Genomic DNA, 27,687 nt, shown 5'->3' on the forward strand with positions numbered 1-27,687 from the left:
TTTAGAATATTCAATTTATTAAACATCCAAAATTAATAATTATTTTAAATGACATAAAATGTTGATTTTTTGATTGCAACTATAAATTGATATACACACACGCGAAGGTGTACACAATAATTCCAGTAATCGTTTTTTTGTTATTATAGTATTAAGGTAAATTAATGAAATGTGTACTAAAAATGTACAAAAAACAAACGCATGCGCATTGCGTTAATATTTCACTTGTTTTAGAAAGTATGTATGTTTGTATGTTAATAATTGCTCGAATCTCTTTTGATATTACATACATGATTTATACTAAAATCAGTTTTTAGCTGTGCATAAAATATCAGCCGAACAAAGAAGATCTCAATGTGACTCAGCATCAGAGTTATGAGCACGTTTCTTTGATTTCTTCTTCTTCTTTTTCTTATCCTTTGACTTTGACTTTAAAGACTTTTCAGCTTTCATAGAATCCTTTGAGCTGATTACCTCCGCTACAGCTGCTATAACTGTTAGCTTTTTTAAATTTTCATGCTCTTCCAATTTTTGCAAAGTCTCCAACTTTAAACGTTCCAACTCTTCAAGCTCACGCGCAGTTTTCTCTTTTTCCAAATCATCCAAACGTTGTTTCTCCAATCGTCTCTCTTCCTCCTTAGCAATCTCTTTACGCATATGATCCTTTAGTAATTGTGCAGCCTCAGCGCGTTTCAACATCTTTTCACGCATTTTATCCTCATTTAAAACATTGGCATTACTTACCGACTCTGAGTTACTATCTTTTCTTGATACTGATGATGCTCGACCTTCGTTTCGACTGCGATCTTCTGATTTGGAGCGTCTTGAACGTGGTGAGCGTGTACTAGAAAGGCGCTTACTGTTGTGTCTCACATAAAGTTTCCGTAGTGAATTTGATCTAGATCTAGTACGACGATCACGTACTCTAGGTGAGGCTCGATCGCGTGATTTTGATTTGCTCCATGGGCGTCGATTGCGTTCGCGCGATTTAGAACGCGTGCCACGATTTCGACTACGACTATCAAGTGTATCTGAAGAGCGGTTTCGTATGCGATCGCGCCTATTCGATCGTGAACGTGATCGGCTATGCGTTATTGAACGTTCGCGTGAACGTTCATCACGACGTGTAGGTCGCGTACGTATTGGTGAAATCGGAAAACGATTCGAATAACGTTCAATAGACCGACGACGACGATCTCCAAAGGGATTACCTATACGTCTGGCGCCGCCGCCAGCGCGAAAATCACGTCTGGGTGGCGAACGAAAATTACCGCCGTCGCGTCGAATAGGAAATCTATCACGACGTTCGCGAAATGGTGAACGACGACGACCGAATGAGCGAGAACGCGACCGTGTGCGGGAACGTGATTTACGTGAGCGTGAACGCGATCGTGTGCGTGAAAGGTTTTTAGAACGTGAAGCGCTACCAGATCGATTGCGATTACGTCGTGAGTTATCCTTTTCCTTATCCTTATTATTTTCTCTTCCCTTATCTCTTTCTTTGTCCTTATCGTTATCCTTGTCCGTCTTCTTTTCTTTATCATGAAGTTTGGGTTTGTCTTTACTCTCCTTTTCATCTTTGCTCTTTTCATTTCTCTTCGCATCATCTCTATCATTGTGCTTTTCCTTAATTCCACTCTTTTCGTTTTTACGCTCTATTTCTTTTTCTGGTGATCTCTTTGCTTTATCTTTATCTTTGTATCGTTCTTTATCCGCGTTGTTATCAGTTGATGTTTTGCGCTCATCTTTTGAATTGTTTTCCTTAGATTGTGTTTTTGTTATTTTATCTCTTCCTGTTGAACTGTCTTCATTCTCGCTTTCGGGTTGATGTTCTTCATAGTCCAGTGCATTCAAATCCATTGACTTTTTACGCTTTGGTAAGGCTTTTTCCTCGTCACTGCGTCCTTTTTTCCGCTCTTTTTCTTTATCTTTATCGTTATCTCTTTCTCTATTACCATCCTTACCCCTTTCCTTTTCCTTGTCTCTTTCACGTTCGCGCGAATTATCTTTATCGGTACGCCGTTCATCATGCCTATCCCTACGCCCATTGCTCGCATAATCCTTACCACGGTTTTTGCGATCCGGCGATTCACTGTATCTCCCACCATATGAGCTGGCATGTGACAATTCGAAAAATGACTTTTTCGGATCTCTTTTTAGCTCCTCGTGACGTTTCTTACGTTCCACCTCACGTCTCTTAATTTCCTCTTCTCGTATTTTCTTTTCCTCCTCCAAACGTTCTAAATCAGAAAGTTTTATTTGACGATTTTGCGCCCGTTTCCAATGTGGTGGAGTTGTGCTGCGTGAACGACTGCGTGATGGCGTATGAAAACGCTATTAAAAGGAGAATGAAAAAGAATTGATCATTCCACATATTTGTAATCTTTAAGTAATTATTGTAATCTTACGAAAACTCCACGTCCTTTGATAATACGTCCACTTCGCGATACTGGTACACGTTTTTTGGACCAACCAAATGCCTCCTTACGGTCGCCCATTCGTTCTTTGCGTAAATCACGTTTCTTTTCGCGTTCCTCCGAGCGAGCGGATCGTTCCTCACGTAATAAAAATTTATGCGACACCTACAAAATAAAATGAAAAATACAGGAGTAAAAAAAAAGACTTGCAACTCAGCAGCGGGGAAGATGCCAAAGCATTTGTTTGTATAGAAATTGAGCCATATTGTTTACGTTTTTTCAAACTTTACCTCCCAAACATATGTAGATATTGGCTTTCAAGGCTTTAGCTAGATATCCTCTAAGAGCACTGGAAGCCCTTTTTTTGACAAATTAAGAAAACTTTACCTGGTTTTAGTGTATATTGTGACGAATATTAGCAACACTAAGGCATACTATCATATCTAAGCCGATACTAAGCAGTCACTTGTATTTACATAAACAAATCAATCATTATGTATACACATATGTACATACAGCAGCGGAGAGGTACTCACAAAAGTATGCAATCATCACAAAAGTAATTCTCACACATACACATGCATATATCTGAGATACTCACAAAAGTATGCAATCATCGCGCATATTGCTATGCGAGAAGCTATAAACGTGCATCTGTAGTTTATAGCTGGTGAGTTTATAGCTGGTAAACAAGTAGTAAATTTCAGAAACGCCTATAAATATGCAAACGAGGAAACCGAAGAGTATAAAAGCAGCACCAGCTGAGGCATGGGCAATCAGTTTGATTTAATAACACTATTGGTTATGAAGTGTTAACCCCAGTGGGTTAGGGGGTCAGAATATACCCGCGGTAGGTATGCCTGTCGTAATAGGCGACTAAAATACCAGATTCAAGGGGCTGACCATTCAGGTTGCCAGCGCAATATATAGCTTCTCCAAACCCAATTGTCAACCTCACCTATCCGCGGCGAATCCTGTATCACTAACAGACGAGGCTCTGGCGACCCCAAGCTCTTCATGGAATTTGGGGGTGGGGAGGGAGGGGATGGCCTGAAGGTTTAATGTGGCCACATAAATCGTTCCCGAGATGGTCGGGCTAGCACCTTAATGGTGCTGTGGTACCGGAGCGTACCGGATCTGTATCCGGCAAAGTACCATCACATCGACAACACTCCCCAAAGCCTTCGGGGAATAACCTTATCGCTACAACAACAACAACAACAAATGTTATTGTGAAGTACTTTCAAGTAGTCTAATAAAGACCATTTTTTGCATTATTGAATATTGGAGTTATTTATTCAACAGTTTAGTGATTCGAACGTTAGCAGAAGATTTGGAATAAGCGGAATTTCCCTAAATTCGTTACAATATCAAATCTGGCATTAAATAGGTTTAGAGGAGTTTAAACAAAGCGCGATACTCATCTCAGATGTTGTTTTCTACGTAGGTTCTCAGCATGCAAATAGGTATAACAGTAACGTTTATTTTAACTTACTTCTGGTATTTCATTAGGATCAATTTTAGTTACAGATGCAAGCGGATGCAATTCTTCTTCCTCGCCATCATCATTTTCTCTCTCCTCATGACTTTTTTCCGAGCCACTACTGTAAACAATTTAAGATTTTTGTTAGAAATAAATAACATCAAGTACAGAACATTTCTTAGACTTGGAAAATTTATTACGAATACGAAAACAAAATACTGTGATTTGTAAAATGTTGGATTTTAATTTTCAGACTAATTTTATTTCTTTTTTGGTATTACATTTTTTTCATTACGAAAAAAAAACCGAACGAACGGTCACTTCAAAAAACAAAATAGCTTCAAATTGACAAAATTGCTTTGATACTAAAGTAAAAACTGTTTTAATTTTTAAAAGATTTAATGAATGCAGCTACATATATATTGTAGTAGAAAATATTCGAATATATTGCAAGTCGAGTTGATATTAATAACATCGTCTACGATAGATTCGGTTAAAGTGCTAAATATGTAACTAACCGTTCGATTGATTTATCACGCTTACGATCCTTTTTCTTCTTTTTCTCCTTTCGCTTGGCACGTTTCTCAGTTTCAGCATTTGGATCTGTGTCTTCATCGGCTGAGGTAGCGGCACGCTTCTTTTTCTTTTTGTCCTTTTTAACTATTTTAGAAAGAATAAAACAAAAAATAGTATATTAACACTAAGAATATCGGCAGGTATGCGACGACTAAAATACCAAATTCATTCATGGCGTTGTCAGCGCAATAAATAGCTTCTCCAACCCAATTGTCAACTTCACCTACCCGTGGCGAATCCTGGTACTAGCCCGACTATCTCGGGACCGATTTAGTATGACCACATGAAACCTTCTAGGCCATCCCGCCCTCACACAGCCTAGATTCATGAGGAACTTGGGGTCGCTAGAGCCTCGGCTGCTAAAGAAACAGGATTCGGCACGGGTAGGTGAAGTTGACAATTGGGTTGGAGGAGTTAATAAATTACGCTGGCAATCCCTTGAAAGAGTTGCGCCATACAACCTCTTGAATCGATTTGGTATTTTAGTCGCTTCCTACGACAGGCATACCTACCGCGGGTATATTCTAAACCTCTTAACCCGCTGAGGGGTTGGTTGCTCTTCATCGTACCTTTCCTCACTCATATCGCATCTCCCACTATCCTTAAATTCCTCTTCTTCTCGCTTTCCTCGCCATTCTGTCTCCTCTCCTCTTCTCTTTCCCTTGCCATGGGTATTTTAGTCGCTTCTTACGACAGGCATACCTGTCGCGGATATATTCTAAACCTCCTAACCCACTGAGGGGTTGGTTGCTCTTCAACGTACCTTTCCTCACTCATATCGCAATCTTCCACTATCCTTAAATTCCACTTCTTCTCGTTTTCATCACCGTTCTGTCTTCGATCCTCTTCTCTTTCCCTTCCCTTTGGTATTTTAGTCGCTTCTTACGACAGGCATTACTGCCGCGGGTATATTCTAAACCTCCTAACCCGCTGAGGGGTTGGTTGCTCTTCATCGTACCTTTCCCCACTCATATCGCATCTCCCACTAAACTTAAATTCCTCTTTTTCTCGCTTTCCTCACCGTTCTGTCTCCGCTCCTCTTCTCTCCCCCCCCCCCCTGCCCATCCCATTTTTTTTTTCATAATCCTCATTGCTCCCTCCTCCCATACTCCCTTTTCTTTGATATGTCTCTTCCCCGTCTTCCAGCTTTTCCATCCTCCCCTCCCCGTTCTAAATTATCATTGACACACGAATTATTTGGAATACTCTCTAGAAAGGTACGTTTTATCCCACTTTTTTAAAAACCCCAAAAACTCACCTTTGATTTGGCGTACAAGTTCACCACAATTTGATATTGTAACATCCTGTAATGGACGTGAATTTCTATCCACTGGCAGTTCCTCCAATTGACGTACTAAATCTTGTCCCGTTACAACTTCACCGAATACCACGTGGACGCTAGAAATTTAAAGATAGAATCATATTAGTTCAAATATATCATAAATAATTTAAACTTTGGTCTGGTCACTTACTTGTCCAAGTGAGGCGCTGGTTGCGTAGTACTACAACGAAAAACAGAAGAAGAAAAATATGCCGTTACACAGTGTACACACATTTGAGTTCGAATTCATTTTGGTTTTTGATTTTGGATGCAACTAAGCAATTGATATTTGTTCTACGTAGGACGTAAGACCTGCAGGATGTATAACTCCGTCCTTTTGTTGTCTCGCTTCCTACTACTTGCCCTCAATCACTTTCCATACACACATCAAAGTCGCGATAGAATAGTGGAAATGTGCTGTTGTGGCCAAGGCCACATACATATTTAAGTTGCCAGCTGATGCGGCAATATCCAACCCGACAATTGCGATACCAGTCGTCAGTGCGAGAATGCCTTCAGCTGTTAAGTGATGCCCATAGTTTTCGTTGCTCAGAATATGTATGTACACGTGTAGTAGCTAGCGCTTCGAGACTCTTTAACACTCACTCTATTTAGTGATGAGCTAGGATTTATTGGCTAGCTAGATGATGACAAATCAATGATAATAATAATAATAACAATATGTAATAATAAATAATAGACATTAGTTAAATGTAGCTGTAAGCAAAACAATCGTAAGTTTGATTAAGTGAAGCTGGAAAAAACGGTTAATATAAAAGTGTACATACATATATACAAATTTTATTATTTAGCTGGATGAATACATGTATTTTTTATGCTACTTGACACTTACATAAAGAATTGTGAGCCATTTGTGTTTTTACCACGATTTGCCATTGATAGTAAAAATGGCCTATCGTGTTTGAAATCGAAGCTTTCATCTGAAATTGTAAAAAATAATGGATGACTTGATATATTTTGTATGCCTAAGAAATTTACTTTAGTTTCTGCACATGGGAAGGTAAAGACTGGTTGCGTTTGGAAATGGGAGCTTCGGCAACTGTTACAAAAACGTAATTATATCAAAAAAATTGTTCTTTAAATTTTGTTTTATGTTATGGTTGTAGTAGCGATAAGGTTGCTCCTCGAAGGCTTTGGGGAGTGTTATCGATGTGATGGTACTTTGCCGGATAGAGATCGGGTACGCTCCGGTACCACAGCACCATTAAGGTGCTAGCCCGACCATCTGGGGTACGATTTATGTGGCCACATTAAACCTTCAGGCCATCCCCTCCCTTCCCAACCCTAAGTTCCATGAGTCGCCAGAGCCTTGTCTGTTAGTGAAACAGGATTCGCCGCGGATAGGTGACGTTGACAATTGGGTTTGGAGAAGCTATATATTGCGCTGGCAACCTGAAGGGTTGCGCTACACAGCCCCTTGCATCTGGTATTTTAGTCGCCTCTTACGACAGGCATCCCTACCGCGGGTATATTCTGACCCCCTAACCCGCTGGGGGCAATTTTGTTTTATCATTACTACTATTGTACTATCATTAAAATTATCATGGAGTGGTTATTATTAGAGGAATTGGTTGCCTAGAACAGCTTAATAGATGAAACACAAAGCAATTCTCTAAGGCAAATCTTGCCGGGTATGAAACCTGTTTTGGTGACAGCAGGGCAACCGCGGGAACGATTTTCGACCGCTCACATTGGTGCATCGTTTGTTATTATAATAATAATATAATAAAGGTACAAATGTTCGCAATGCTATTCTTTCCCTTAAACCCTCGGTAAGATGTGACGCTGATGGCCTTTGCGGGTTGTTGTTGCGGGTTTGACCTGAAGTATTGTAGTTTAACTCTGTGCGCCCCCATTTGCAGTATGTTAAAGTTATCTCTATGCAATAAAATAAACGGCTACCTCCCTCATCTCTCCAGTTTTTTCGCCTCGCGAAACCTGGCATTATCACCGACTAAATCTTCCGCGACCTTATTTACAACATGGACGTCCCAAATGTCGACCATTTTGAACATCCACGTCGATGGCACCACGCTACCGACTGTCCTACACCCCAAAACCTTGCGTGTATCGTTTGATCAGGATCTACATTTTGGTGAGCACGCAGCCGCAATTGTTCCGAGAATTCAGAGCCGTAACAAAATCCTAAAATCCCTCGCTGGCAGTACCTGGGGAAAAGATAAAGAAACGCTCATGACTACATACAAAGCAATTAGCCAGCCGATTACGTGCGCGTCACCCATATGGTCGCCAAGCTTAAAAATTACCCACTGGAAGAAACTACAGGCCTGCCAAAATACTGCTCTCAGAATCGCCACGGGCTGTCTTCTTATGTCCCCAGAACACCATCTGCATAATGAGGCGAGAATACTCCCCATCAGGGAGAGAAATGAGATGCTGACGAAACAGTTCCTGTTGAATACCCAGAAACCTGGGCATCCCAACAGACATCTGATTGATGAACCAGCACCGCCTAGGGGCTTAAGGAGTCATCTCCGTAAGCATTATGAGGAAATACGGCACCTGAGAACCCAGCCGTATGAAGCGAAACAACACAAGCAGGTCCTTGGTGAACTCCATAAACAGGCGTCGGATCTTTATGCCGGGAATTGCCCGGTGAATCCAGTACTTAAAGAAAAGTATCCAAAACTCGCGGAAGAGGATCGCATACTCCCCAGGGAAACGCATGTCACTCTTGCCCAACTTCGTTCTGGATACTGTAACAGGTTAAACTCTTACCTATCCAGAATCAACCCCGACATACAAAATGTATGCCCCGCTTGCAATGTGTCCCCACATGACACCAACCATCTCTTTAATTGTAATGTGGAACCAACGCCTCTAACACCCCTTTCCTTATGGTCCACCCCTCTTGAAACGGCAAGTTTCCTTGGACTCCCGTTAGAGGATATTGATGACAATTTGTGACCTATTAGGTGGGGAGAGCATTGCTACAACAACAACAACAACAACAACATCTCTATCTTAGTAGATACCGTATATACTGATTTCTCAAAGGCTTTCGATAATTTCACATCAAATATTGTTATACAAACTTGAGTATATAAGATTTCATTGTCTTCTTATCTTGGTTAAAGTTGTATCTGTTGTTGTTGTAGCCATAAGGACACTCACCGAAGGCCTTGGGGAGTGTTATCGATGTTGATGGACCTTGGCCGGTTGCAGATCCGGTACGCTCCGGTACCAAGCACATTAAAGGTACTAGCCCGACCATCTGGGGAACGATTTGGTATGACCACATGAAACCTTCTAGGCCATACCGCCCTCCCACCCCCTAGATCCATCAGGAGTTCTGCGTAGCCTCGGCTCGTAATTAAACAGGATTCGCCACTGGTAGGTAAGGTTGACAATTGGGTTGGAGAAGCCCTTGAGAGGGTTGCGCTACAAAACCCCTGAATCAATTTGGTAGTTTAGTCGCCTCTTACGACAGGCATACCTACCGCGGGTATATTCTAAGCCCCCTAATCCGCTGGGGTAATCGTATCCGTTGTTGTTGTTGTAGCGATAAGGTTGCTCCCCGAAGACTTTGGGGAGTGTTATCGATGTGATGGTCCTTTGCCGGATACAGATCCGGTAACACAGCACCATTAAGATGCTAGCCCGACCATCTCGGGAACGATTTATATGGCCACATTAAACCTTCAGGCCATTCCTCCCTCCCCATCCCCCAAGTTCCATGAGGAGCTTGGGGACGCCAGAGCCTCGTCTGTTAGTGAAACACGATTCGTTGCGGATAGGTGAGGTTGAGAATTGGGTTTGGAGAAGCTACATATATATTGCGCTGGCAACCTGAAGGGTTGCGCTACACAGCCCCTGAATCTGGTACTTTAGTCGCCTCTTACGACAGGCATACCTACCGCGGGTATATTCTCACCCCCTAACCCGCTTGGGCCAAGATTGGTCGTCGCTAAGGGTTGTGACGTACAACTTATCCCGCAGCGGGTTAGGAGGCTTGGAATATACCCGCGTGCCAGTCGTAAGAGGCGACTAAAATACCAAATTGATTCAAGGGATTGTGTAGCGCAACCCCCTCAAGGGGTTGCCAGCGCAACATATAGCTTCTCAACCTAACCTACCCGCGGCGAATCATGTTTCATTAACAGCCGAGGCTCTGGCGACCCCAAAAGCCCCATGAAACTAGGGGGTGGGGGATCGTTTCCGCTGCATTTGGATTAACTCAGAAGATGAAGGCCTGGGCAGAGATGACTAAAATGAATGATCCAAGGGGTTGAGTAGCGTACCTCTTTCAAGGGTAGGTAGGTAGGTAGGTGAAATGGCTGCGACCCTGGTCGCCCAAGTAGCTATTTAAAGCCGTTTTGATTTAATTTAATTTAATTTAATTTATTTATTATTACGGCTGTTTAGGCCTAAAACTTAAACTACTAAGTACAATTCATTATTATAATCAATTATTTCTATTGAATATGCTGTTGGAACGCCATGTGATTCTGATCAGCATATTTACAGGCGTGACAAACGGACGAGTCTGGGAGCCACTCATTTAAGGAAGGTTGGAAAGGACGCGTTCCCAATCCTCCAGTACTCCCAGCTTAAGGCAACAAAATTTGGAACTTATATTTTTCAATTATATTTGTATTTTAAGCTGTCGGAATGTATTGGTCTCCGATCAACACAGCTAAACATGTCTTTGGATGTTGGAAATTGAAAATAACGTGTACTCAATCACCCCTCAACTTTGTTTAGTAAAGACGCTGTCGGAATGCATGAAGATTCCGATCAGCACAGCTCAAAATATAATGGGAGGTTGAAAAGGACGTGTTTCCAATTCCCCCTACTCCAACTTTTGTTTGACCTTATTTTCGTTACACATCATATAATATTATTGTTATATTAATGCTGTCGGAATGCGAGTGATTCCGATCAGCAACAGTAAATATAGGCTGAAAATACCCAATTCCAGCGTGTGTTAATTCTGGATTTGTTCAGAAGACTTCTCGTCCTCTTTCCATTATAGTTTGGCCAAATGGATTTTGATATCGCACAGGTGGTGATGTTATTCCACTTTGTTTGTGCTTTCTTCAGGTAGAAGCTTTGGATATTCCCCTTGGCTACTGCTAAGGGAATGCCTACTTCGACACTGGTTATTTCCTCGTTCATCTCTGATGAGCCCCTGCGTGCCAGCTCGACGGCCTTCTCGTTACCCTCTCTCCACCTATGACCCGGGAACCAGGTACCGCATAGTTCTAGATTGGTGGATAACTGGGATATGAGTCGCATACAAGCCCACACTAATTTTGAGTTAATGTGTGGCGAGGAAAGCGCTTTTATCGCTGCTTGGCTATCTGACAGGATGCAAACTTTACCAGCTACATTCAAGCCCTCCAGTGATTTGCCAAATCGCGAGGATTTCTGCTTGAAACACGCTGCAGAGCGATGGGAGTCTGAATGATGCAGACAAATCTAGGGACTCAGAGAAGGCTCCGGCTCCCACTCCCGATTCCATCTTGGAGCCGTCAGTATAGATTTGGATGTCGTCGACCCTTATGCCCGGGTTTCTCTTCCACTCGTTCCTGCTTGGAATGGCGGTATTACAACCGTACTCAAACTTCAGTTTGCGAGGGTAGTTGTTGTTGTTGTTGTTGTAGCAGTGCTTCGCCCCACCTAACAGACGCGACCGATCACAAACTGTCATCAATATCCTCTAACGGGAGTCCAAGGAAACTTGCTGTTTCAACAGGGGTGGACCATAGGGAAAGGGGTGTTAGAGGCGTTGGTTCCACATTACAATTAAAGAGATGGTTGGTGTCATGTGGGGACACATTGCAAGCGGGGCATACATTTTGTATGTCGGGGTTGATTCTGGATAGGTAAGAGTTTAACCTGTTACAGTATCCAGAACGAAGTTGAGCCAGAGTGACACGCGTTTCCCTGGGGAGTATGCGTTCCTCTTCCGCAAGTTTTGGATACTTTACTTTGAGTACTGGGTTCACCGGGCAATTCCCGGCATAAAGGTCCGACGCCTGTTTGTGGAGTTCACCAAGGACCTGCTTGTGTTTTTTCGCTTCATACGGCTGTGTTCTCAGATGCCGTATTTCCTCAAAATGCTTACGGAGATGACTCCTTAAGCCCCTAGGCGGTGCTGGGTCGTCAATCAGATGTCTGTTGGGATGCCCAGGTTTCTGGGTATTCAACAGGAACTGTTTGGTCAGCATCTCGTTTCTTTCCCTGATGGGGAGTATTCTCGCCTCATTATGTAGATGGTGTTCTGGTGACATAAGAAGACAGCCCGTGGCAATTCTGAGAGCAGTATTTTGGCAGGCCTGTAGCTTCTTCCAGTGAGTAATTTTTAGGCTTGGCGACCATATGGGTGACGCGTAGCACGTAATCGGCTGGCTAATTGCTTTGTATGTAGTCATGAGCGTTTCTTTATCTTTTCCCCAGGTACTGCCAGCAAGGGATTTGAGGATTTTGTTACGGCTCTGAATTCTCGGAACAATTGCGGCTGCGTGCTCACCAAAATGTAGATCCTGATCAAACGTCACACCCAAGATTTTGGGGTGTAGGACAGTCGGTAGCGTAGAGCCATCGACGTGGATGTTCAAAATGGTCGACATTTGGGACGTCCATGTTGTAAATAAGGTCGCGGAAGATTTAGTCGGTGATAATGCCAGGTTTCGCGAGGCGAAAAAACTGGAGAGATCAGGGAGGTAGCCGTTTATTTTATTGCATAGCTCATCGATCTGTGGGCCTGGGCCTGTGGCCATTACTGTGCAGTCATCGGCGTAGGAAACGATTGTGACTCCTTCCGGTGGTGAAGGTAGTTTAGATATGTAGAAATTAAACAAAAGTGGGGATAGGACACCACCCTGTGGCACCCCTTGTTTAATTCTCCTTGGCTTTGATGTTTCGTTTCTAAATAGCACCGATGCCTGCCGACCACCCAGATAATTTGCGGTCCACCTTTTAAGACATGGGGGAAGGGTAGACCCTTCCAGGTCTTGCAGTAACGAGCCGTGGTTGACCGTATCAAAAGCTTTTGATAGGTCTAGCGCTACGAGTACTGTTCTATGGTGGGGGTTTTGATTTAAACCGCAATTTATCTGGGTACTAATGGCATTTAGCGCGGAGGTAGTGCTATCGAGTTTTCTGAAGCCATGCTGATGGGAGGCTAGTTGCAAATTTGCTTGGAAATAAGGGAGCAAAATGGCTTCGAGCGTCTTTGCTACTGGCGATAGGAGAGATATCGGACGATACGACTCTCCTATGTTAGCTGGTTTACCAGGCTTTAGTAGCGGGACCACCTTGGCCATTCTCCATTTCTCGGGTATGACAAAGGTGGAAAGAGACAGGTTGAAGACCTGCGCTAAATATTTGAAACCCTCTTTCCCTAGGCTTTTAAGCATCGGCATGGCTATGCCGTCTGGGCCCACTGCTTTGGATGGTTTAGCGCGACCAATGGCGTCCTCAACCTCTTTAGCGGTGATGGTGATTGGTGACGCGCTGAATTTGTGTTTATGTGCGTGTCTGTTGGCCCTCCGTCTAACTTTGTCGACCGTAGAATGCATTATATATTGTCGGCAGAAAGCGCTCGCGCATTTTTTCGCATCCGACAGCACTTTGTCGCCAAAGGCGATGGAAACTTTGTCTTTGTGCTTAGTCGGATTCGATAGGGACTTTACGGTGGACCAAAGTTTACCCACACCGGTAGAGAGGTTACAACCTCTTAGGTGCTCCTCCCATTTCGCCCGCTTGTGTTCATCCACAAGCAATCTGATGCGTTGGTTTATATCCCTTATTTGGGGGTCGCCTGGATCAAGCTGCCTTATAAGGTCACGTTCTCTCGCTAAGTTTGCGGCCTCCGCCGGGAAGTGGGGCCGGATTTCGGGAATTCTCCCGGCGGGAATGAAACGTGCCGAGGCGGATTCAATGACCTTGCGAAAGGCACGCTCCCCTTGGCGGGCATCAGTCGGGATAGGGAGGGCAGCAAAGAGGTTGTCTGTAAAGGATTTATATTCTCCCCACTTTCCTTTTTTAAAGTTTATGAAAGTGCGTTTTTCGGTGACGATGAAGTCGGCGGTACGCTCGAGCGAAACAAGTATAGGCAGGTGGTCGGATGCCAATGATACCATCGGCTGCCAGTTGACGCAGTTTACGAGTTCTGCGCTCACGATTGAGATATCTGGCGAACTGTGACAGCTTCCTACCATACGTGTGGGGGCGTCTCCGTTTATTGTGCAGAACGTCGTTTCTTCTATTTGATCCGCCAACATCTCGCCCCTACTGTCCGCCCGCAAATTTGAATGCCATAGATCATGATGGGCATTGAAGTCGCCTAAAATAATGCGATTGTTTCCAGTGAGTAAGGCTCTAATATTAGGGTGGTATCCACCGGGGCAACAGGTGGCAGGGGGGATGTAGATGTTGATGATTTCTAGGTTTGCATCGCCTGACCGGACAGATAGGCCTTGACGTTCTAAGACGTTGTCCCTGCGGTCGATGCCAGGATCAAATATGTGATATTGCACAGAGTGGTGTATTATAAACGCGAGGCCGCCTCCATTTCCGCTCTCGCGATCTTTTCTGTGGACATTATACCCAGAGCAGGACTGCAATGCAGATCGTGCTGTGAGTTTAGTCTCTTGAATCGCAGCAATGCGGATGTTGTGCCGCTTCATGAAATTGACTATCCCCGTAATCTTCCCAGTTAGTCCATTACAGTTTAACTGCAGAATTCTGAAGTGCATGAGGGGAGACGTCGCCACTCTGGGGGTAAGTGACGGGTGACTACGCCTGGGTTCAGGAAGGCCAGGACGCAATTGCTGTTGTGGCCCTGGGACTGGGCGTCCTTGGGCAAGCATTGGGGTACCCGGATGATTTGGGTTTGCGACCTGGCAACATGGCGCGATGAAACCCGCCGAGGGGTTGCCGTCGCGGAGACCAGAACATCTAGGAAAGTGGCACCACCCGAGGCAGGAGCTGCATTGGGCGGATGTCGCAAACATATATATTCTGTGCTGGCAAACGGTGCAAACGGAGGTAGGGACTAAGAGTCTGTTTCCCTGACCTGCACGATTGCTGCCGGAAAAGAGGGGGGGAGAAGACGGGGGCAGGGGCTGTTGCTCAGCATTGCTTCCGACTCTACTACGAAGATTGTAGTTATGAGTGGTAGCAGCTGTTTGAGTTGTTGGCGCCGTAAGGCGCGAGCAGCAGCGGGTACTTGTTGTGGCTTGCTGAGCAGCGGGGCTGCTGGAAGGTAATGGGGGGGGGGGGGGGGGGGGGGGGGGCGCTTAGACGTAGACTACGGGACGCCCTTGGGCGTGAACAGCAAGGAGCCACAAAAGATTTATAAAAGTTACGTGGACGTCGGGTTTTGGGATCAAGCCCAGAACAACCTGTCCGATGCAACCATCCCTTACACGAGACACACTGAACAGAGTATGACCGTCCTAAAAAGATTCTTTTCCGGCAGATGCAGCAAAACCATTTCTCAGGACCGAGGTCAGGAGACGGACCCGGATTGGATTCGATACCTTCCCGGAGCAAGAGAATATGGAGCAGTCCTGCTGCAAGGAGCTGCTGGGAGGATGACAATTTGTGGGAGGGACGAAACAAATTAAATGGGGTTACACTGAAATGACAGTCCTTGGTCGGGAAAAATCCCGAGTCGCTCCGGTACATAGAACCGACTGCCTTGCGAGGGTAGTAATCTGTCTCGTTACTACATGTACCATCCGGAAGATTGTTTAGGATACTACTATGCCCTTGCTGAGTATCCTTCCAACACCCAGACTCTCTGAGTCTCAGTGCGGTTTGTGACAATGTACAAAGTATATGCAAGTCGATCGGAAGCAGGTCCAAAATGGGATCTAAAGCAGCTGTGGGGCAAGTGCGTCCGGTCCCTATGGCACGAAAGCACGCAGTGTGCTGGACTTTTTGCAGGCTGGTGAGGTTGTACCTCTTACTTAGAGCTTCCCACCAGACTATAGAACCATAGGTAAGCACCGGTTGCACCACCACCTCGTACATCCAAAGTACCATGCTTGGGTTGAGTCCCCATTTCTTACCAAACATTGATTTGCAGGCATAGAAGGCGATGCAGGCCTTCCGTACCCGCTCTTCGAACTTGGTACTCTATGACAGGGTTAGTTGCTGGCCGTTTAAGAATGGCAGTCTGAAGGCACGTGGCTTGTACTTCCTCGTGAAGAGAAGCAGGTCCGTCTTGTCGAGATTTAACCTCAGGCCACATCCCTGTGCCCACCTGCTGAGTTTAGCCAATGCCCTTTCCATGATTTCGCTCATTACGGAGGGGAAAGGACCAGAGACTAAGATCGCCACGTCGTCGGCATACGCCACGATCTTAACCCCCCCGCGTTAAATTTTCCTAGGATTTCATTAATGGTGATCAACCAAAGCAGAGGTGAAAGCAACCCCCCCACCCTGTGGTGTGCCTCTGCATACCTGCTTGCCAACAACATTAGCTCCGCCTAGCTCTGCTGTTATTTAGCGGTTGCGAAGCAGGGTTGAAATCCAAAGCCGTAGTGGCTCTTCAACCCCTGCCCTACCGAGGGCAGCCTCAATCGCTTCGACTCTTACATTGTTAAACGCGCCTTCCACATCAACAAACGCAGCCAGAGTGAACTGCTTGTGATGAAGGGAATTTTCCACCGTTCGAACTACCTCATGTAGCGCGGTTTCTGTGGATTTCCCTCTCAGGTACGCGTGCTGTGCCGTGGAAAGTAGAGCCTCGCCTAGAAGCTCCCGTTAAGTATATCTAGTAGACTTTCGAACGTTTTCAGAACAAAGGACGTGAGACTTATTGGCCGAAAGTCTTTGGCTACTTCATGCCCCCTCTGCCGGCCTTAGGGATGAAAACCACCCTTGTTTTCATCCATGAGACCGGAATGTGATTGAGACGAATTCATGCCTCGAAGATCTCCTTTAGTTCCTTAACCAAAGATTTCTGAGTTTTCTGCAGCATAATAGGTATAATACCATCCACGCCCGGTGATTTATATGGAGAGAAGCTATCTATTGCCCATGCTTTTCTCTTTTCCGCTAAAAGGTTGTCTATGAGGCCAACAGGTACTTCCTGATGTGCCGTCTCTGTATTGCGTACTCCCTCCCCCGATCCGATTTCAAGGGATTGCCAGTTCAATTTTAGCTTCTGTAACTGAATTGTCAACCTCACTTACCCGTGCGAGTCCCCGGCTGGTAGGGGGCTAATATACCCGCGGCAGGTATGCCTGTCGTAAGAGGCGACTGAAATACCAAAATAATTCAAAGGCTGTGTAGCGCAACCCATTCAAAGGGTCGCCAGCGTAATTAATAGCTTCTCCAACTTAATTGCCAACCTCACCTATTCGTGGGGAAGTAGAGGGGCAGGGTCGGGAAGGCCTAGAAGGTTCAATGTGGTCGTCCTGGTCGGCATTGTGCTTTAATGGTGCTTGTTACCAGATCATACCGGAACTGTATATTTGGCAAAGGATCTTCAACATCGATAACACTCCCCAAAACCTTCGGGGAGTGTTTTTATCGATACAACCCGTTTCGAATTATGTTTCTTTAGCAAGCGAGGCTCTGGCTACGCTAAGCTCTTCATGAAACTATGAGTTGGTGGCGGGATAATCTTGGAGGTCGAATGTGGTTATATTAAATCGGTCCCGAGATGGTCGGGCTTATACCTTAATGGTGCTTTTTACCGGAACGTAACGGACCTATTTACGGGAGTAGGAAATCATCACTCCCCAAAATTTATGGGTGACTTTATCTACAATAACAACACTAAAGTACTCCATCTCGAGAGCTCTTTAACAAGACCACATTCAACCTTTTGGCCATCCCATTGGGAACTTGGTGTCGCCGTATACTCGTTTGTGGTATACATATATGTGTGATACATTCATTCTTATAACAAGATTCTCCGCGGATGGAGACCTTTATTTTTAGGGATGCGGTATTTATGAATATTTCCCGTTGTTATTTTTGCCAGCGCTGCTGAGAGCCAATTACTCAGAAATTTTCAAAAATAACTGCATATAGACACAGTAATTGCAATTGTTTTCTATATCAAAATTGTTTTGCTGTAAGTTTGCTTTAACTTTCACAAATTAGTTGCAAATATTAAGTGCTGTATATATATAATGTGATTAGTCAAGCTTCACTTCTTGTTCTATTACTAAATAATTGACTATACAATTGAACATGGAATATGCGGTTACTATAATTTACTTAATATATTGTGACGAATATTAGCAACACTAAGGCATACTATCATCTCTAAGCCGATGCTAAGCAGTCACTGGTATGTACATAAACAAATCAATCATTATGTCTACACATATGCACATACAAGCAGCGGAGAGAAACGCACAAACACATGCATATATCTGAGATACTCACAAAATTATGCAATCATCAGCGAACTAGTAAATTCTAGAAGGAGAAACGCCTAGTAAGGCTGAGTAACACAGCATTGTGCTGTGTTATTGTGTTAACACTCAGTAATGTGCGGCACGCACACGCACACTTATCGATTAATTTATAACACAGTGGCACACTCGATGGCACAAAGCTGACTGTTTCTATAGCTCAGAGAATGACACTCGGATCGTAAGTGCACATTCATACATATATAGTCCATTGTGCTTGTGTGTTGATTGTACTCATAATCTGGCCTGTGTATTACGTTTAAAAGATGTGGGCACAAAATGTATACTTTAAGTTGAAAATGTTCTATTTAAACAAAAGTTGTGGTTATATAACGTAGATTCCCTTAACATGGGAGAATGAAAGAAGATAAATGTTGCCATGATTTGCTTTTCTAAATGGCGTCAAACGTGGCGTTAGAGGTAAGTAACACAGTACTGTGCTCTGATATTGTGCCAACACTCATATCGACTTTCGATAATCAGTTATAACACAATTGTGTTAACACTGCAAAGTGTGCCTATGCTACTGTGTTAACACTCAAAAAATAGTGTCATTACCCACCACTAACGCCTAGAAATATGCGAACGAGGAAACAGAAGAGTATAAAAGCAGCACAAGCTGAGGCATGAGCAATCAGTTTGATTTAAGCACGCTATCAGTTGCGAAGTATAAGTGTTATTGTGAAGTATTTTCAAAATAGTCTAATAAAGACTACTTTGCATTATTGAATATTAGAGGTATTTATTCAACAGTTTAGCGATACGAACGTTAGTAGAAGGTAGCAAATAAGCGGGGTTTCCCTAAATTCGCTACAATATGTACATATGTGCTGGCACGGAGCCTTTGGTATTCTAGCCCGGCAGACTATCCACTTACCATGGCGGACTACATACATACATATATATGTACACTCATCCAAATATAGATAACGTTTTACAAGACGGCGCACCACCTAATTTTTATCAAAAATTATCAAAGGTGGTATCAAAAGACGCGTCTCGACCTCCGTTTTTAGAATCCGGAAGCGAAAATTAAAATTTTTATTTCTGTCAAGAGATATAAGTTCGGTTCTAATTTTCATGTATTTGTATTTTTTGTATTTATTAGGCAATTCATCCCAGCACAACAATTTGACAAAAATTATTTTACAGTGCTAGTCGGTAAAAGGCATAAAATAGGAACAATCTAATCTTGAAACTTAAAGCTAATGATTATGGCTAAGAAAAGGTTACAACAAATAATATATTTAATAAATAGTAAATAGATAAATAAAGGAATGATAGAGTACATTTGCTTAGAAGGAATCAGTATTTTAATTGTCTAGGTTATTATAGAAACTTGTTAATTCTTTATTGAAGAGCAGAGCATTGCTTATAAGCCTAAGTCTAGAAGGGAGCGAGTTCCAAAGACGTATGGAATTAATGAAGAACTGGCGATCAGATATTAGCATACGATGTCTGAAGTGGGTAAGGAGAACAGATCTAGACGACTGGAGAAAATTTAGCCTCCGATACAGATAGTGAGGTTCCTTCATATATATTAATTTATGTAGCGTAGTGAGCGTTTTAAGTTTAATAAGGTTATCGAAAGAAATGTTTAGCAACCTGTAAGCATGTTGAGAGACGTGGTCAAGTCTTTTCAACCCATAGACGTATCTAGCAATGTTGTTATACACAACATTAAGTTTCCTCTTACATACATAGTCACAATTGGAGTAAACCTCACAACCATAAAGGAGCGTAGGTATTAAGTACGCTTTTGCTATTAGTAGACGAATATGTAACGGAGTAAAATATTGTGTAAGCCAGAGTGTACGAAGCATCCCATACACTTTTCCCACTGTGCGGAAGATGTGATCTTTCCATGTCAGGGTTTTGTTAAAAACTACACCTAGATTTTTTGCCGTGTCAACGTATTCTATAATAGTGTTGTCTAAAATTAAATTTTCCATTCCACTTTTATCTAGTGACCTTCTATGAATGACTATACATTTCGACTTCTTAGGGTTAAGACATAAGCCGTTCATAGAAGCCCAAGTACCAATTTGACACAAATCGTAATTTAAGTTATTAATACATGAACTGGTACGATCACTAGGACAGCACATATACAATTGTACGTCGTCAGCATAAATGTGAATATTACAATACTTGAGAACACCAGGCAAATCGTTTATATACAAAACAAATAAGGGGACCAAGGATTGAGCCTTGTGGGACTCCTCTTAAAACACTGACGAAGTCAGACTTTCTGCTACCAACACTTACTGCCTGAGTTCGGTCGGCCAAATACGATCTGATTAGGGCTGTTGCACAGTTGGAGAAATTAAATAGGTTGTCCAGCTTCTTGCAGAGAACGGTGTGGTCGACCGAGTCAAACGCTTTTGAATGGTCGAGAAGAGTCAGGAAAGCAGTAAAATTTTTGTCAACTTGTTCTCGAATATACTCTATCACCGATAGGAGCGCCGTTTTACAGCTACGATTTGACCTGAATCCAGACTGGGAATCTGTGAGAAGGTTATTATTCTGCACATAAGTATTTATCTGGCAGTGCAAAATTCGTTCGACGACCTTGGAAAGGAAAGGCAGAATAGATATAGGCCTATACTCCTTGTTTTGCTTGGGGATTGGGATTACCTTAGCAACTTTCCAACATTTGGGAAATACACAGGACGTCAGCACAGAGTTAACCAAGTAGGTTAAGTGAGGAAGGATTTTAGGAAGAATTATTTTTAAAAATTTCGGACATATACCATCGAACCCCATAGCATTAGACTTTACTGAAAGAATGGCTTGAACGACATCACACTCATCGACACTAGCAAACTCAAGAGGACCAAAATCAACATTAGCGCGAATACAATGATTATCAGCACATATATTGTCAGTTGAGATTGGCAGATTTACAAAATTTATATTTATCTCATTAATGTCTACATCAGGGAGGACAGAAATATCACATTTGGATTTTCCGATACCAATATGTTTAATCGACTTCCAGGTTTCCTTCGAACTCAAAGCAGCACTAAACTTGTTATTATAAAATTTCTGCTTAGCTGACCTAATGGCTTTGTTTGCAGCGATCCTAGCTGTTTTGAAGCAGTTGTGAGCCTCCAGTGTTTTGTATCTTTTCCATCGTGAGTAAGCAAGGTTACGCTGGTGAATTAAGTGTTTTAGATTGGCACTAAACCAAGGGGTATTATTGTGTGTAGCAGCTTTGAGTTTCACTGGCACATAGTTGTCGGAAAGCCTAATGATATGGTTCTGTAGGAATGATGCCTGATCATCGACCGATGTCAGTGTACGAATCAAGCTCCACTCAACCGACTCCACCGCTGCATTAAGGGAACTGTAATCTATGCTTCTAAAATCACGATATGTAAAGGAACGTTGTATGTGTGACGTTTGGAAGTTGTAACTAAGAAATATTAGATCGTGTTTTGAAAAGCAAGATGCCGACAATTGATCGTAGTGGAGCAATTTCAGGGGATCATTCACAAAAAATAAATCCAGCAAAGAAGAATTTGAGTCAGTAAAGTGTGTAGGTGAAGTTAAATTGGTGGGAAAAAGTCCAAGAGACTCCATACTTAGCTTTAGAGTTGAGTCGACGAGAAGGTTGGAGTTGAAATCCCCAGCGATGATTATATTATCATAGCTTATAAGTAGAGGCTCGAGAAATTCAATAAAGCCAGAGAAGTCAACTCCACGATTAGGTCTGTATGCACAGCCGATAAGAAGCCTTTCATTATTTACAGAGAACACGTCTACGAACACATATTCGACAAGATCACTTGGACTAGCACTGCAGCAAAGTTTACAGGATAAACTACTTTTAACATATATAGCAACACCACCACCATGACCACGTCTATCAGCCCTGAACAGTTGATATCCATTTAGTTGCACCAAATCATTTTTGTGACATGAAGAAAACCAGGTTTCGGAAATATTTTATTTATTTATTTTATTTATTTATTTATTATTACGGTCCTTAAGACCTAGTTTAGGTTAAAATAAGAAATTAAACATAAATACTCATGTCACATTTAGTGACGTACAATATAAAAACAATTTTTCTTTGAACTTACTAATATTTTCACAGTCTTTCAAATCAGAAGGTAACTCATTATACATTTTATACCCTAAATATTCAAGAGACCTTTTGGCGAACTCAGTTCTTATTCTAGGCAGTCTTATATTATTGCAATTTCTTGTTCCATAATTGTGGATTTCATGATTATAATGTATTTTACTACTCAGGTAATTCGGTAACATTCCTAACCTAAGTTGGTGTATAAATTTCAATGTGAAATAACTAACTGACTGTTTAATACTAAGCCAGTTTAATCTATTGAGCATTACAATTTTTGGCGTTCTTGGAGGACATTTTAAAATAAATCGCATTGCCTTGTTTTGCTGTATTTAAAGTTTCTTAATATATATATCATTACTTAATAGCAGAATAGTAGGACAATAAAAAAAGTGTGGTTCAATAATTGAACGATATACCAATATTTTATGACTTTGACTGATATGTTTACATGTTCTATACATGAAGCCTATTTTCTGTGCAATTTTCTTTTCCAGATAAGTTACATGCTCTCCAAAATTTAGATTATCATCAATCAAAACTCCTAAATACTTAATTTTGTCTACTCTTTGGATTTCCATGTTTTTTACCTTCAGCGTAATATTTAAACTATTGTTACTTATGATATTGGTGTTTTTACAAAATATCATGAACTTAGTTTTTTCGACATTTAATTTCAGTTTTCTAAGGCATAACCATTTGTATAGCGAGTCCAGGTCTTCTTGTACTTTCAGCATGGCACATTCTGCATATTTTTCACTTATGATAAGCAATGCATCATCCGCAAATAGACGTATTTTACAGTATTTTAAGCATCTTTTGATATCATTGATATACAATGTAAACAATATTGGCGCCAAGACCGAGCCTTGTGGTAAACCAATGTTAACATCCACCACTGATGAAACCTCCTTTCCAATTATCGTTCTCTGTTTTCTGTCACCCAAATAACTCCGGAACCATTCCAAAGCCTTTCCTCTTATACCAATTTTAAACATAACGTCCAATAGCTCAGATCTATCGACAGTTTCAAAAGCCCGTTTTAAATCCAAGAAGACAGACACCGTAAATTTTTTGTCCGCCATGTCTTCTTTCCAATCTGCAATTACCATATTCAACGCTGTTTCGCAAGAATGGCTCTTCCTGAATCCCGATTGTTCTGGGATAATCACATTGTGCTTCTCTAAGTATGCCACAAGTTGATCCTTCACCACCGTCTCCATAATTTTTTCATCTGTAGGTAACGTGTTAATTGGACGTAGTTCCTCAGGTTTCATTGTATTTTTTACTTTTTCAACAGGTATTATTGTTGAAATTTTCCAGTAACTAGGTACAATACCGCTGTTTAAGGATTCGTTAATTATGTCTTTGTAGAAATTAGCAGTATATGTCATGGCATCTTTAACGACATCCTCCGATAAAAGCTTGTCGCCGCCATATTTGTTTTTAAGTGATTTTGTGATAATAATAATATCGTCCACTACAATGTCAGTAAATTTAAATGTTTCAAATGGATTACTATGATTTGCGCTTATTTCATCCCCATTTACAATTTCTTCGATGCTATCATTAATTTCCACAATACTTTGTATAAAAAAGTTATTTAGGGCATTAGCTATATCATATTCATTTTCCAGGCATTCACCATTAATTACAATTTTAGTGATATGTTTTTTAACATCATTAAGCTCGACGAGGTCTTTTAGACACTTCCACATACGTTTCATATCGCCATTGTTATGATTTACTCTATCTTCCATGTATTTCTTTTTTTTATAAATTATGGTTCTTTTATATATTTTCTTAATGACGTTATATTCGTCCCAAAATCCAGTATTTCGAGCAGTTTTATAAGATTCTATTTTTCTTTTATGCAGGTTTGTTAATTCTCGGTCGTACCACTTATTTCTTATCTGTATTTGGGTCCTCTTTATATAAGTCAGTGCTTGCATAGCCACAGTTACAACTTCGTTTAGGGCTTTAGTTTTAGTTTCTACTCCGGAAATTGACATAAAGCTGAAATCGCATGTTCGTAGCAAAGTTAAAAGATTTTCAGCACTATAGTACTCCCAACATGTAACAGTAGCATACCTTCTCATTTTACAAAGCTTTGTTGTTGGCACTTCGAAGTGGATTGTCTCATGGTCAGAAATGCGATGTTCACCTATATTTACTGCTTTAACTTTATCATTGTTACTGAATATAAATCAATTCTTGTAGACGAGTACTCTGTTATCCTTGTGTCGAAGTTTATCCTTTGTATCATTGCCATTTGTGCAAATAAACTTGTTAGCTGGTTTGAGTATGTTGACGATACATTTACATTGATATTAAAATCACCAATTATTAAATTATTATCCGCCTCCTTGAGATGTTCAGTGATGATTTCATTTAGATAAGTAATAAAGGTGGAGTCACTGCTACTTGGTGAGTGATATAGTACACCGATTTTCCATTTTAACGCGCATTTGTTTATTTTTACAATAATGCACCACACATTCATGTTGATAGCTTTATTACAAACTATGCTAAATTGTATATTTTCATTCACATACATGACAACACCGCCAGTGTGCCTACTTTGAGAGTCGCAACGAATGCATTTGTATGTCGGAATACTAAGTTCAGAATCCAAGATATGTTCTGTTGTACACGTTTCCGTACATAACACAATACTTGGTCTTCTTATTTCAATAAGACGTTCCAGCTCGATTTTATTCGCTATGATACTACTAATATTAAGATAAATGCATTCCAAATTGTATATATTGCTATCTCGATTTAAACAATATTTTGACTTTTGCGCTGCTGTAAGGATTTTCTTTGGTTGCTAATAAACAACTTTCCTTTTCCTTGCATCTAGCTTTTGTTGGTATACGGGACAAGTTCTATCCAGAGTATCATGGTTTTCGTCAAGTCCTAGATTCAGCTCCTTGTTTGCTCGTATGCAGTTAATGCACTTGTTTACTGCATCCTTTATGCATTGTGTATGTTTATGCTCACCCAAGCATTTTGTGCATACTTCCTTTTCCTTGCAGTCAGCCGCTTTGTGATTGAAGCCTTTGCATTTAAAACAACACAATACCTGCACTGCATCATATACTCGGCAACGTTCCCAACCTACATTAAGCCTCTCTCCAGCTAGTACATTTGTGAACGCTTCAACATTCATTTCTATCACAGCATTATAATAGTTTTTCGCGTTCTTTTTCACTTCATATTGCTTAACAATTTTGATGTCCGTTTCACTTAAACAAATGTTTACATATAACATCTATATCAGAACCCTCAGATATGAATCTCAATTCATCCAGCTTTTTATATAGGCTTTGCGCATTAAGATGGATGACTTTGAGCCCTTTAGTATTTGTTGAATACGCGCAACAGTGTATGTAAGCAGTCTTTGGAACTAGACAACCTATAGTCTAGGACCATCACTATATATGGGATATAAAGAATGCTCTGCGATGCGTAACAATAAAGACAACATAAGTGATTGTTTACAAGTATGATAGGGAGAGATAAAGACAGAAACGAACAGACTCAAGAACTTAAGTAATATACCATACATAGAAATTAATTTATTGATCATTATTCGTTGGCGCATCATCAACTCGAAAGGAACTCGCGCTTTCTTCGCATGTGGTTTTTGTTTTATGTCAGTTTTGTTTACACACACACTAATGCAGAAATGTGTTCTGCATTTACTTTTGAACCACAAACCGGTGTCGGACCCACCCAAGGTAATTTTTTATAAGCGCGACCGAAGGCCGCCAACGCAGAATCGTATTCTTTGCAAAGAAAACTATGGATCGGGCCCCCTATTTCGGACCCTCTCGGGGTCATTTTACGGTTTTTTGTGAATAGCTTTCGACAGAAATAAAGTTTTTGATTTCCGCTTTCGGATTCTTAAAACGGAGGTCGAGACGCGTCTTTTGATGCTACCTTTGATAAATTTTGCTAAAAATTGGATAGTGCACCGTCTCGTAAAACGTTACCCAAATATATGTTCATATTATAATACATACCCTCAAATGTACCGCCATAGATAGACTCTCCACCGGTTCCATTGCCAGCCGAAAAATCGCCAGCTTGTATCATAAAATCTTTAACAACGCGATGAAATATGACATTTTTATAATGCAAAGGTTTGCCCGTTACCAAGCCGATACCTTTTTCGCCAGTGCATAATGCACGAAAATTTTCAACTGTCTTTGGTGCTAAATCTTTGAACAACTCAAAAACAACGCGTCCAACATTCAGCCCACCAATCGAAATATCGAAAAAACAACGCGGTCGTCCCGTCGCTTCGGCCGCAATGGACGTGGTTGCGCCACCCTCAACTACTGTCATTTTTCTAGATATTTATCTCTTTACAGTTTCTACTTTTTAAAAAATCACTATTTCCTATTTATTTAAATGAACTAGGCGAATATTTCCAAATAAAATTATGCAGCAAAGTGGACAATGGAGTGACAACTGGTGATCGGATGTATATCATGGCGGAACGATACAAGGTACCAGTATGGGACAGCTGATTATTAACTTTTTTTATTTGATTTGATACATCAACTTCCGGCGCAGTACGATTTTGACATTTGTCCACTCAATTTACAAAAACAAAGTACATGGCATTTTTATTTATGTGTGTAGGTATGTCACCACGCCGCCACCTTGTATCGTTCCGCCATGGCTGTATATGAAGAAAATTTCTTTTCACAAATCTGATATTTTCTCCAATGGAAGTCACCCGAGGCTGCACCAAAAACGGTTTTTTTGTGGAAGAGGGAACACAAATAACTCTTCTAAAGGGCACCCCCATATAACGCCTCCTTGCGAAAAGAACATATCATATGTTATGACATTTGTGGAAAGTGGATCTCATTATATGACTGCATGGTTGCGTTCATGGCGGAACGATACAAGGTGGCAGCATGGGACAGCTGATTATAATCTTTTTATAATCAGTTGAGCAGAGCTCACGGAGTATATTAAAGGCCGTGACACAATGATATTTTTCATATAGATGCGTTTAACACAAGCTTATGCATTCCAATAACTGCCGTCTTCCAGTGAGTTTTACAGTTCCGGCTCACGCTCACTTCTCACGGGAATGCTCTGGATCATTGGGAGAATTGAAAAGCAGATGTCGTGAAATTTTCGCACACGTGAAATGTGATAGGCAGATGTCGCCGCTGGTTTTCATTTAACTTATACGGCGAAAGGCTAAGCAGCGACATCTATTTTTGAAAAAGTAGGTATATTAAAGACCGCGTTGCCAACCTAAAAAGAAGTAAATAACAAATTATCTGGCTCACAAATTGAACCAGACTTCTATCTGGATTTATCTGGCTCAAATCGTTGTTGTT

The 27,687-nt window shown here is 41.6% G+C and overlaps 1 protein-coding gene across 2 annotated transcripts; it reads right to left on the bottom strand.

Annotated features, from left to right (window-relative positions):
• On the bottom strand, positions 1-26,868 carry Moca-cyp (nuclear cyclophilin protein Moca-cyp). 2 transcript variants are annotated; one of them, XM_067762210.1, is made up of 8 exons: positions 26,347-26,868; positions 6,651-6,738; positions 5,949-5,978; positions 5,735-5,874; positions 4,419-4,560; positions 3,913-4,018; positions 2,409-2,582; positions 1-2,334 (listed from the first exon to the last, which is right to left on the bottom strand). In XM_067762210.1, the coding sequence occupies exons 1-8, from the start codon at positions 26,669-26,671 to the stop codon at positions 352-354; spliced, it is 2,988 nt and encodes a 995-aa protein (XP_067618311.1). In that variant the 5' UTR covers positions 26,672-26,868; the 3' UTR covers positions 1-351. The 2 variants fall into 2 exon arrangements, with proteins under 2 accessions (XP_067618311.1, XP_067618310.1); XM_067762209.1 differs by having other exon boundaries at positions 3,913-4,021; positions 26,347-26,850.
• Between the last annotated feature and the right edge of the window lie 819 nt (positions 26,869-27,687).

Source organism: Eurosta solidaginis, chromosome 1, assembly GCF_040869045.1.
Source record: "Eurosta solidaginis isolate ZX-2024a chromosome 1, ASM4086904v1, whole genome shotgun sequence".
Taxonomy (NCBI): domain Eukaryota; kingdom Metazoa; phylum Arthropoda; class Insecta; order Diptera; family Tephritidae; genus Eurosta; species Eurosta solidaginis.

Coding starts and splice junctions, on each gene's coding strand:
- Moca-cyp (XM_067762209.1), bottom strand. CDS start 26,671: ATGACAGTAGTTGAGGGTGGCGCAACCACGTCCATTGCGGCCGAAGCG. Junction 6,739..26,346: donor CTATGGCGGTACATTTGAGG/GTATGTATTATA, acceptor TTACAATTTCAG/ATGAAAGCTTCGATTTCAAA. Junction 2,583..3,912: donor ATCCTAATGAAATACCAGAA/GTAAGTTAAAAT, acceptor TTTATTTTGTAG/GTGTCGCATAAATTTTTATT.